At 47.0% G+C, this 11095-nt stretch overlaps 1 protein-coding gene across 2 annotated transcripts in view; it reads left to right on the forward strand.

The window, feature by feature from the left end:
• Window positions 1-8648, forward strand: part of BCL7C (BAF chromatin remodeling complex subunit BCL7C) — a 34656-nt gene extending 26008 nt beyond the window's left edge. Inside the window, exon 6 of one of the 2 annotated variants that reach the window (XM_027126370.1) lies at window positions 6200-8639. In XM_027126370.1, coding sequence (XP_026982171.1) covers window positions 6200-6400 — 201 coding nt within the window. In that variant the 3' untranslated portion in view covers window positions 6401-8639. Of the gene's footprint in view, window positions 1-6199 lie in introns of both variants that reach the window. The other variant, XM_027126373.1, reaches the window with a different exon arrangement.
• Window positions 8649-11095: the final 2447 nt, after the last annotated feature.

Here is an 11095-nt window from a genome sequence, read left to right on the forward strand (position 1 = left end):
TCAGGAAGACATAATAATTATAAACATGTAAGTACCTAAAAACAGAACCCCAAAATACATGAAACAAAACCTGACATAATTGAGGGGAGAAATAGACAATTCAACAAAAATAGTTGGAGACTTTAATACTGTACTTTCAATAATGGATGAAATAACTAGACAGAAGGTCAAGAAGGAAACAAATCCAACAATAGTGGAGTAGGCTTCCCATTTATTTCATTGCTAGGGACAGTGAACAAATACCATTGCCAAAGATCTCTGCTAGCCAAGAAATCAGATTGCCTGGTGGTCCCTGCTGCCCTTTACAGTTAATGTGTCCACCTTATCTGGATCCCATGATACCCACTGATAGCAGGGGGTCCAAATAAATGGTGCTACCCCCTACAGTCATACCTGGCCTACAGAGAAAAATACCCAGAGAGCTTTTCACACATGGAGATGCTCCCTTCAGTGTTTTAGCAAAGGAATTGTCTCTGGGTCCTCTCACTGAATACAGTTGACAGGTTACACATGATAAATCAGTCTATCACCCAAGCCTTTGGATTCTCTCTTCTATGTGATGCCAGGAGAACTCTACTTCACTAAATTTCAGCCAGCTAACCAAGTAACTTCTCAGTGCCAACTTCAGGTGTGTGAGCTAGCACAGTAAATCTGGGATCTTTAGTAAATACACCCATATAAGTGACTGTGGCCCTATCTCGTGTTATATTCTACCCTCATTGGTCTAACACCCTTAGAATCCATTCTCACTCCTGAGGTTTCTGCCAACATATTAGCAATGTATTGCTATTCTTTCGATGTGTAAGCTGTTTCTTCCTGGATCATGGTGTGTACCCGTCTTCCTGAAATGTGTTGAGACTTGACCCTTGTTAAAGGCTTAGAGGCAACAGGGTAGTTGTGGTGAATTTTGAGTGGAATGAGCACCCCCTTTCAAGGCATTTGCCCCAGGTGAGGTTTTCACAGGGTTTTCAGACAGAGAACAGCTAGTCTCATCAGACACAGAAGAGCAAGCTACTTCCACCGGCAAAGGAGACTCAGAATGACTTGGGAGTTCGCTATTGTCTGCTTCATCTGATTCCAACCAGATGCACCCTGCCGAATTTCTGGACCTTATTCTTTCCTGATTGATACCCTAGTTTTCCCATGACAGATTTGATAAGAGTGTGAATTCAACTGTCCTTATAAATCATCAACTTACACAATTACATTTTGTGTTTGACTTTTAGCAATATCAGCCCTGGGTCTACATAATTAAAAGATAGTTTTAGGACTGTCATGTAAGTATCCTGGTTCTCAGATTGTGACTTGTGCTGGAAGTGAAGAGACCCGAGTTTGTCATTTTCTCTCTGTAATCACCCAAGTGCACTGCAAAGAATCCATCCTACACCACAGGTCTGAGTCATGACTACTGCTGTAGGAGTCAAGGACAGCAGCCAGTTGGGCTCCCAAGGCATGAGCTTCAGTTGGCATCTCATCACAGTCAACCACAGGCAACAGTTTGATTAACTGTGATGCCACTGCATACCGTGGATTGCTAGCATCCCATTTCCCATTGGTTAGGAGCTCAGCACTGTGCTCAAACTCAAGGGTATGACCACATCATTGCAAAATCCCATCTTTGTGAGTCTTTCTCCTGGGACCATCCCAGTACCAATTATTATATCAATCAAGGTCTAACCAGGAGAAAGAAGCCACAATGGGAAAATTTAACATAAACAATTATTAACAGGGGATTGGAATAATAGGGAATTGGCTAATTAGAGCTAAAGACAATTCTAAAGAATACAGAAACAGGGGTGTTAAGATCAGCTACTCTCTCTAGGACTGAGATGGAGAGCCCAAGGAAGAGTCCTCTCCCACCAGGCTGAGATCCAGACTTCACTTGAAAGGGCATGGCAGAGAAGTCGCTGACTGCCTCACCAATGGGACTTCCTGGAAATTTGCCCTCTGGGGTGCCATGCATGAAATTTCATGTCATGCATGAAATTTGCCCTCATGGGGTTCCAGCACTGCTGGAACCAAGATTGTAGGAAGTGTTCTGTACAGGAACCCAGTGCTGGAGAGAGCTTTGCCAGTACAGGGATCAAGCACTGTATAAAGTCATACCATTGTGCAGTCAAGAGCCAGATGTATAATCAGGGAGAGCCCAGTGCTGGAGAAAGCCGCACCAAGAATCAAGCACTGCTGTCATTAGAGAAGGTGCACTCGGTAAGAGCAGAGTGCTGGAGGAAACCAGACTGCTGCCAACGTCAAGCGCTGGAGAAAACCAGACTGCTACCAAAGTCAAGCGCTGGAGAAAGCTTGCTCTGCCGGAGATCAGTGCTAGAGAAAGCCTCGTGAGGTGCAAAAGAAGTCTGAAGCGTCAAGAGTCCACTCACTGCAAAGTCAGCTTGTGGTCTGGGGTCTGTGGTGACCACGTCGGGGTAGAGAGGGTGCAGCAAGGTGGTTGCAAGTTGGGGGCTGCGAGCTCCTCAAAGGACTCCTCACTCTCACACACATCTAAGGCAGGGAACCACTGGATGTGCCCCTGCAAAACTGTGCAGCAAGCGCAAGAAAAAAAACAAACCTCAACAGCATCAGAGCCAGGAAAAGCATCCCCTTCCTCTTTCAATGTCCCTCTAGCGCCCTCTACTGACAAAGCTTAACTGCCAGGAGAAACGCATAAATAGTCCAGTCCAGTATCTCAGAGCAGATACTAGAGCCTGAATTTGGAGCTGAGAGGCAATAAATTGAAAACTGTCTTAGTGGCAGAATCCCCACATAGGGTCTCTGACCCACAGACTGGGGACCAATATGGCAAGGAGGGCTAAGTGAAAGTCCCACTTCCTACAAAGACAGCAAACCAGTAAAAATACCACATCCCTGGGAGAAGTGCAGAGATTCATGCCAAAGAATTGAAAGAAGCAGGGGTAGTGAGACCTATCACATACCCATTTAACCCGCCAGTCTCTCCTGTGCAGGAGTCAGATGGAAAATGATGGTGGACCTTCATGAACTTAATCAGGTGACACTTGCAATTGCAGCTGCTGTCCCAAATTTAGTACCTTTCCCCTGGTATTTGGTATGCGGCTATCAACTTGGTTTTTCTTCCATACCAGTAGGCAAGGTTCACCAGAGCGGTTTCCTTTTTAGCTGGCAAGGCCACCATGTAACTTCAGGTGGCCTCAGGGCTCTGTCAGTTCCGCTCTGCCCTAATAGAGTCTGTAAAGATCTTAATCATTAACATCCCACAAAACACCACAGTGGTCCACTATATTGACAACATTACTGGATCTGAGGAGCAGCAAGTAACAAGTACTTTAATTGCCCTAATAAGACATATGCAAACCAGAAAGTGGGAGATAAGCCCCACTAAAGATTCAGTGAAGTTTCTGGAGATGCAGTGGCCTAGAGTATGAAAAGGTATCTCCTCCAAGGTGAAAGACAAGTTGCTCCTCATACAACCTACTCCCCCTAAAAGAGGCCCAGTGCTTGGTAGGCCTATTTGGATTTTGGGGGCAGTATACCTCATCGATAGAGTCACCTGGGAGGTGCCAGTTTTGAGTAGGGACAAGAGCAAGAGGAGGCTCTGTGACATGTTCAGGCTGCATTACAGCTGCCCTATCTCTTGGTATTTATGATCCCCCAGAGCCAGTGATACTCCAGCAAGCACCAAAAGCAGAATCAAAGCACAGACTCATAGGACTTTTGATAAGTGTAGGCTCTTTTCTGTAGATAACTTTTCTGCTTTTCAGCAAGAGTCTCTGGCTTGCTATTGGGACTTGGTAGGAACCGACCACCTAACAAGGTAACATCAGGTGACCATGCAACCTGAGCTTCTCATCATGAATGGGGTGTTGTCTGACCAACCCAACCACGAGGTTGGGTGTGCACAGCAGCAATCTATCATCACTTGATATAAGAGATCAGGCTTGGAAAGGTCCAGAAGGTGCGAGCCATTTACAGGACCAGGTGGCTCCTGTTGCATGGTCTTCTCTCCCTCAATCACTGGCTATGACCTTCTGGGGTGTCCCTTACGCCCAGCTGACTGAAGACTCAAGCCTGTTTACAGATGGGTCTGGCTGATAGGCCGTTATGACCTGACAGTGGACAGCTACAGCCCCCGCCCCCCAGCTGGGTGAACCTGGAGGACAGTGGTGAAGAAAAGTCCTCACAGTGGACAGGACGTCGAGCAGTGCGTTTTGGCTGTTGACTATGTCCGGCATGAGAAATGGCCAGAAGTACGGACCTATGCTAATTCATGTGTCAGATAGGATTTCCTTCCTTTTCAAGGCTGAATAATATTCCATTGCATGTATATACCACATTTTGTTTATCCATTCATCTGTTGTTTCTGTCCCTTGACTATTGTGAATAATGCTGCTATAAACATGGGTGTTCAAATATTTTTTTTGAGACTCTGCTTTCAATTCTTTTGGATATATACCCAGTAGCAGTGGAATTGCTGGATCTTTTTTGAGGGCCCACCATACTATTTTCCATAGCAGCTGCACCATTTTACATTTCCACCAACAGTGAACAAGGGTTTCAATTTCTCCACACCCTCACCAACATTTATTTTCTGTTTGTTTTTTTTTTAATAGTAGCCATCCTAATGAGTGTGAGGTGGCATCTCGTGGTTTTGATTTGCATTTTACTGATAATTAGTGATGTTGAGCATCTTTTCATATGCTTGCTGGTCAGTTTGTGTATGTTCTTTCGAGAAGTGTCTTTTCAAGTTTTTTGCCCATTTTTCAGTCAGGTTGTTTGTTTTATTGTTTTTATATTGTGGGAGTTCTTTAGATAGCCTGAATGTTAATCGCTTATCATAGAATCCAGGGATCTTTTTGATGAGACCTGTAGATCGGTATTTTTTAAAGCTCCTTCGCGTGTCCTCTCTTAGGAAATGAGACAGTGTGTTTAAGTTAGTTCTCATCAGGACAAATGGGTATATCATCCTATAGGAATAGAGCGTGGAAATTTCCTACCGGGTTACTATATGTATCCATCAGTGCTGTCCAGTCATGGTAACCCTGTTCTTCCAGGGTCACTGGACACACAGTTCCCTGGGTCTATTCTTTCCTCCTTGCACAGATAGGAATGAGTTCATATTTATGCCTTATAAATAGAGGAAGAATAGAAGAAACAAAATTTCCATATATTAACACTCTCCTACTTATAAAAAGCATCAAGATTATACATATATCTATTCTCATCACCTTTCTTTATCTAAGAAAGGCAGTACAACTACCTTTTTGAAGACTTGATATTAACTATACTTTGGGGTAGCTTAGGGTCTCACAGCCTTTCCCAGATATTTCCCTTAAGCATAACGATCGTCATATTTTTTAGGGTGCTCAAATCGTTACAGGTTGGACAATGGCCGTCCATTTACTTAGTGTCTTTCTCTTAACACTACCCCTGACATCCTTGAAAATATCCTTGCTTTCTGGCCTCAACAGGATGCTTGTAGACCCATCCTGATTTTTCTTGTATCAAGAAATGGAATCCACTAAAAAAAAAAAAAAAAAAAAAAAAAAAAAAGAAATGGAATCCACTACCCTCCTAGGACTCCTGGTTATTTTAATGGTAAATAATATGACACCAACATCTGGGCATTAGGGGTATACATGAGAGTTAGTAGCGGGGTACTGGACCTCACCTGGTAGAAAGAAGTGTTCTTTCAGGTACAGGTTTTTTGGTTTTTGTTTGTTTTGTTTTTTGTTTTTGTTCTTTGCTGTGCGGGGCAGCTTGTGGGATCTTAGTTCCCCAACCAAGGACTAACCGGGGCCTTCGGCAGTGAAAGTGTGGAGTGCTAGTCACTGGACCGCCAGGGAAGTCCCCATTACAGGTTTATATGGATCTTTCCAATTTAACATATCGCTGCTGTGCCCTGCCTTCCTGACAGTCTGTAGCTACCATGATGCTGCCCTTACTATTATCCCCACCCGATAGCTGAACAAACTAAGACTTTGTAAGAAGTTATGTAACTTGCCTGAAATCACTGCAAATAAGTGTAGAGCTGCCCGGCTCTATCAAATTTCAGAAACTGAGCTCCCACAGGGCCCAGCCTCCACCTCTGCCCGCTGTCAGAAATACATCGTTTACAAAGACTTTCCACCAAGTTGCCCCATTTAGAACTCCCAAGGCAGGGTCTTCCTGGTCTTGGCTGGGTTGAGGAGAAGAGAAAACACTACAGCTTCTTCTTTCTTCACTGCAGGATTCAGGAGTGAGGATGACCAGGAGAGCCCTCCACGAGAAAGGCCTGAAAACAGAGCCCCTCAGGCGGCTCCTTCCCAGGAGGGGCCTCCGGACAAACGCCCGGCCCAGTTCTGCGGTGCCTCAGGATCCCAGAGCTCCCGTGGGAGGAAGCAAGGCCCCGAGGGCACCGAGGACGACCCCCCAGGGGAAGGGGAGGTGAGCCGGCTCCCCAGGCAAGGTGAGGCCCTTAGGCTTCCCTTGGCCGCCCCAAGATCCAGCCACCCACCCGTGCCCCCCGAGGGTGCAGAGAGCTTCCCAGCTCCACAGCCACCGCGGGATCATCGAGGGCGAGTGGCCCCAGCCTGACCCGAACCTAAGGCCATAGCACCCATCTGGCTTGCCACTGACACCCGCTCAGAGCGGGCTCGACCACACCCCAAGTGTGGGAAGGGCTTCGGGCACAATCGTACCACATCGAGCGCCTGAGGACGCATCGCAGCCAGAGGGTCCGGAGTGCTGGGTGCGCGCCCGGCCTCCACCCCGGGAGGGGCTGCACGGGAAGCCGAGGCCCGGGGAGGCAGCACAAGCGCAGAGACCCTGCGTCACACGCGCATCTCTCCACCCCCTCCCTACTGCCTCCCCCGAAGGCCTACGGATGCCCCGCCTGCGGGTGGGTTCCGTTGATCCCTGGAGGATCTGCAGCAAGACCTCTCGGAGGGGCCCCCGGGGGCCGGAAGCCTTCCCGCCCAGGCGCCCGCCTCGCCCACGTGGGGATGCGGAAGGTGGCCTGGGCTGGCTGGCGGGGAGCTCACAAAGCTTCTGAGCCGCCCCCAGCAGACCCCACCTGGAGAAGGCCCGGGGCAAGTGAGCCCTTTGCGCGGTTCCAATGGACGTCACCGAGTTCTTGCTTGCCCACTCCACTGCTGGGCCCGTCGTACTACGAAATAATCACGTCTCCCATTGGTTGAGGGCTTACTCCGTGCCAGGCTTTGTGATTTATGGGAATGACCTCATTCAATCCTCACCACACTCCTGTGCCATTGGGGTTCTCATTATCAGCATTTTACAGAAGGAGAAACTAAGTCTCAGAGAGGTTAAGGGACCGGCCCAAAGTCACACGGCCAGTATGTGGCAGAACCGTCTTCAGACCCAGGTCTGCCTGCCTGACTCCACAGCCGGCCCCACAGCACTGCTTCTCCTGCCGGTACACGAGTGAAGGGTGCAGGTTTGACAGGACATCTACTTATGAAGCATTCATTTTTCTCGTGATAATTACATAAAACACTTTTTATACTAAAGTGAGCAGATACTCCCAGGAATGAAAGTGAATATTTGTGCCAAGATTGAAATGCAACTTGAGACGCCGGAGATATTCCATATGCCAAGGTCAAGGCTTCAGGCTCAGCCCCCGACTCCCTGAACCACCCTCTTCTCAGACCTCTGCCTTTGGAGGGATGTTGACCAGGGAAGCTCTGCTGCAGGGCCAGCTTCTGTGTGGAACCTTCCTGGAGGCCAAGAAAGATGGCCTCTCCCCAGTTTGCCATCCCACTGAATTGCTTAGGAAGGTCATCGAGTTTCTCTGGGCTAAGGTTTCTAAATTCCCAACACATATCAATCTAGGATTGGGGATTGAAAAATGGGAATTCTTAGGAATTCCTGAAGTCATGTTATTCTGTATTTTTCATAACTTTCTATATTTTTTTAATAAATAAGAAATAAACATTTAGTGGTAGTTACAAAGAACTGTAGGCTATAGCAAATATTCAAAACCAGGAAAATACCAGAGAATATTACTGGGTAGTATTTGGATAACAAAATGTTTAAACCTTCAACAAGATCAACTACACTACACAGAACCATGTGTTGAAATTGCCAATTTAAGGACTTGTTTCTAAAACTTTTTACTTCTCAGAACATCATTCATAGGATTTGTATAAGATATACAATACATGTAAACAGGTTAATATTTTAATCTGTGAGAATGACTCACTGTTAACAACAAGTAGGGCCACGAATACGTTTTTTTATTTGTTTGTTTGTGGTGGCTTGTGGGATCCTAGTTCCCTGACCAGGGATCGAACCCAGGCCCTCAGCAGTGAAAGCGTGGGGTCCTAATCACTGGACCGCCAGGGAATTCCCACGAATATGTTTTTTACATGGCAACAGCTACAAAAAAAAGACTGATTAGTTGTGATCACTTATCTCCTATGTACTTCGGTCCCAAGTTCCAGAAATGTCTACCTTAACCTTGGACTCTGTCAGCGTTTCATTCTTGTGCCGTGCTTTTTACTTGACATCAGTGTATTCCTTCAAACCAGGAATTCCTCGATGTTTATTGTTAAGCATTCGTTCTCACAGGAGAATTATAATAGTTTTTCCTGTTTTCCCAATTTTTTTTTTTTTTTTTTTTGCGGTACGCGGGCCTCTCACTGCTGTGGCCTCTCCCATTGCGGAGCACAGGCTCCGGACGCGCAGGCCCAGCGGCCATGGCTCACGGGCCCAGCCGCTCCGCGGCATGTGGGATCTTCCCGGACCAGGGCAGGAACCCGTGTCCCCTACATCGGCAGGCGGACTCTCAACCCCTGCGCCACCAGGGAAGCCCCCAATTTCTTGACTGATTGTTTTTGGGATTCAGAAAAACACAAATTTCAGGACTTCCCTGGAAGTTTTGCATGCTGCAGGGTGCGGCCAAAACAAAAACACAAATTTCCTGAAAATGGTCGGTAAGGACTTCCTGCATCAAAATACTCTTCTGAGCTGAGTAGGGTTGGCAAGGCAAATACGCTGCAGAAATAATTATCCTGTATAGCATAAAGCCCAGTCACTGAAGTTTCATGGTTTCAGGAACCTCAGAGTCAGAAGATCCAATTATGGATTCCAGCTCTGCCAGTTCCTGGTTGTGAGACCTTGGGCAAGTCACTTTACCTCTCTGAGTTTCAATCTAATGGATAGAATGCTACCTGCGAAATAACTTGCTTGCTTTGTGAGGCGGTACTGAAGAAGGGTTAAAAGTGTGGCTTTGGAGTCAGACAGTCTGAGGTTTGAATCTACTGCTTACTACCTCTTTGATCTGGGGCAAGGTCTAACCACTCTGAGCCCCATTTTTTCTCTTCTGTAAAATGGAAAAACTGATTGAACCCATTTCATAGGATTTTGGTGAGTTCAAATGAGATCACCTATAAAAACACTTAACACAGAGCATGGTACATTGTGAATCCTTGATGCGTGTGGACCAGTATAGTTATTATCTGCTGTATCTACTACCTCACAGGGCAGTTGTGAGGAAGAAAGGGAGGTTATATTGTGGAAGTGCTTTCTAAGCTGTGAAATGGTCATCCACACACTTCCCTTTCCTTCAGAGATGAGATGGCCAGAAGCTCCTGGCAGACGTCAGTGGTTTCTCCCAGTAAGGAGCCCAAGAATACCTACCTGTACCCACAGAAGGTAGCTGTGTTGAGGAGGCAGTGTCACCATGGTTACCTGGGAAAGAAGGTTTAGTTGCAATCAGGTAGGCAAACTCCAGCATCATCTGACTGTGGGCACACTTTGGGGAAAGCCAGTTTTCAGAAGGAAGCTTTGGAGAAAGGACAATATTTAACAGAGCCTGCCCACCATAGGTTGGTTTAATAGGGATCAAATCAAGAGAAGGGGGCGTGTGATAGAAGGTGGTGAGGGGCTGTTTGACTGTTGTCTGAAGCCCTCTTATTGGCTGAACTTAGGAAACAATTCTATAAGCTGGAACCAGTGCATCCCGCTCCTGCCATGTGTGCACTTATGATGCTCATTCATTCTTAGACTGTGGACAAAACACGAATCAAAGGGCTCTCCAAAGATGATCTCGTGTAATCCTGACAGCAGCCCCATAAAGTAAATGCTAGCATTACTCCCGTTCTGTAGCTGAGGGCTTGGAGTCTGGGAAAGTTAAGTCCATCGCCCAAAGTCACATAGCCTATATGTTGTGGAGTCAAGATTCAGACCAAGTCCAAACGCTTAGCCTCCGCCAGGCTTCCTCAACTCACCGGGTGCCAGATGCTGAGCTTGAACAAGGAAGAAGGAAACACAGACCTACAGGATTCAGTGCCTCAAGGGGCCTCCTCTCTTGCCTTCTGTAACAACTCTCTCTCCCCATACGATGCCTACTTTTCTGGACACTGTTTCTTTGCCTCCAGGGATGTTTTTCTCTGCTTAGCCCTTAAGTCCAGGTTTTCTGGGCCCCATCCTTGGACTCTTTTCTTTTGTACAGGACTATGAGAGATCTTTATGTCCACAGTTTCAGCTGCCAGTCATCTCTCCTATTTTTTATTTTTTTATTATATTTTTTTAATTCTTTGGCTGCATCATGCGATTTGTGGGATCTTAGTTCCCTGACCAGGGATCGAACCTGGGCCCTCGGCAGTGAAAGCACAGAGTCCTAGCCACTGGACCGCCAGGGAATTCCCCGTCTCTCCTTCTAATCCACACTGCCCCTCTGAGCACCAGCTCAATCCAGCCAACTGCCTCCTTGACATCCCCTCTGACGTTCCAGCCTCCCAACCAAATTCATCCTCTCCCCCTTAACATGCCTCGCGTCCTACGTTCCCCTTCCTCCTTACCATGGCCTCCTAGTTTCAAATACTGATGTAGTGGTGAGGAACCCTAGAAGTCTTCCTAGATAAAGCCTCTTGAGTCAGTTCTTGGGGCTGGAGAGGGACTGTGGGGTGTGTGCTTTGAGAGCTGCCATGGGTTTGGCGGTGAACTTGGAGGGTAGAATGCATCGTTTAATCAGCTGTCTGCTAAGTGCCTGGCAGTGGGCCTGGTCTAATAGCAGGGGTCGAGGACACAATCATGAATGAAACAGACAGGATCCCTGGCTTCAGGGAGCTTTCAGGCCACTAGAGAAGACGGACCTCAAGCAATCCTCCCCAAATACCAGCTC

This window comes from Aethalodelphis obliquidens, unplaced genomic scaffold (genome assembly GCF_003676395.1).
Source record: "Aethalodelphis obliquidens isolate GAN/ISIS:26980383/991018 unplaced genomic scaffold, ASM367639v1 scaffold30, whole genome shotgun sequence".
In the NCBI taxonomy this organism is placed as follows: domain Eukaryota; kingdom Metazoa; phylum Chordata; class Mammalia; order Artiodactyla; family Delphinidae; genus Aethalodelphis; species Aethalodelphis obliquidens.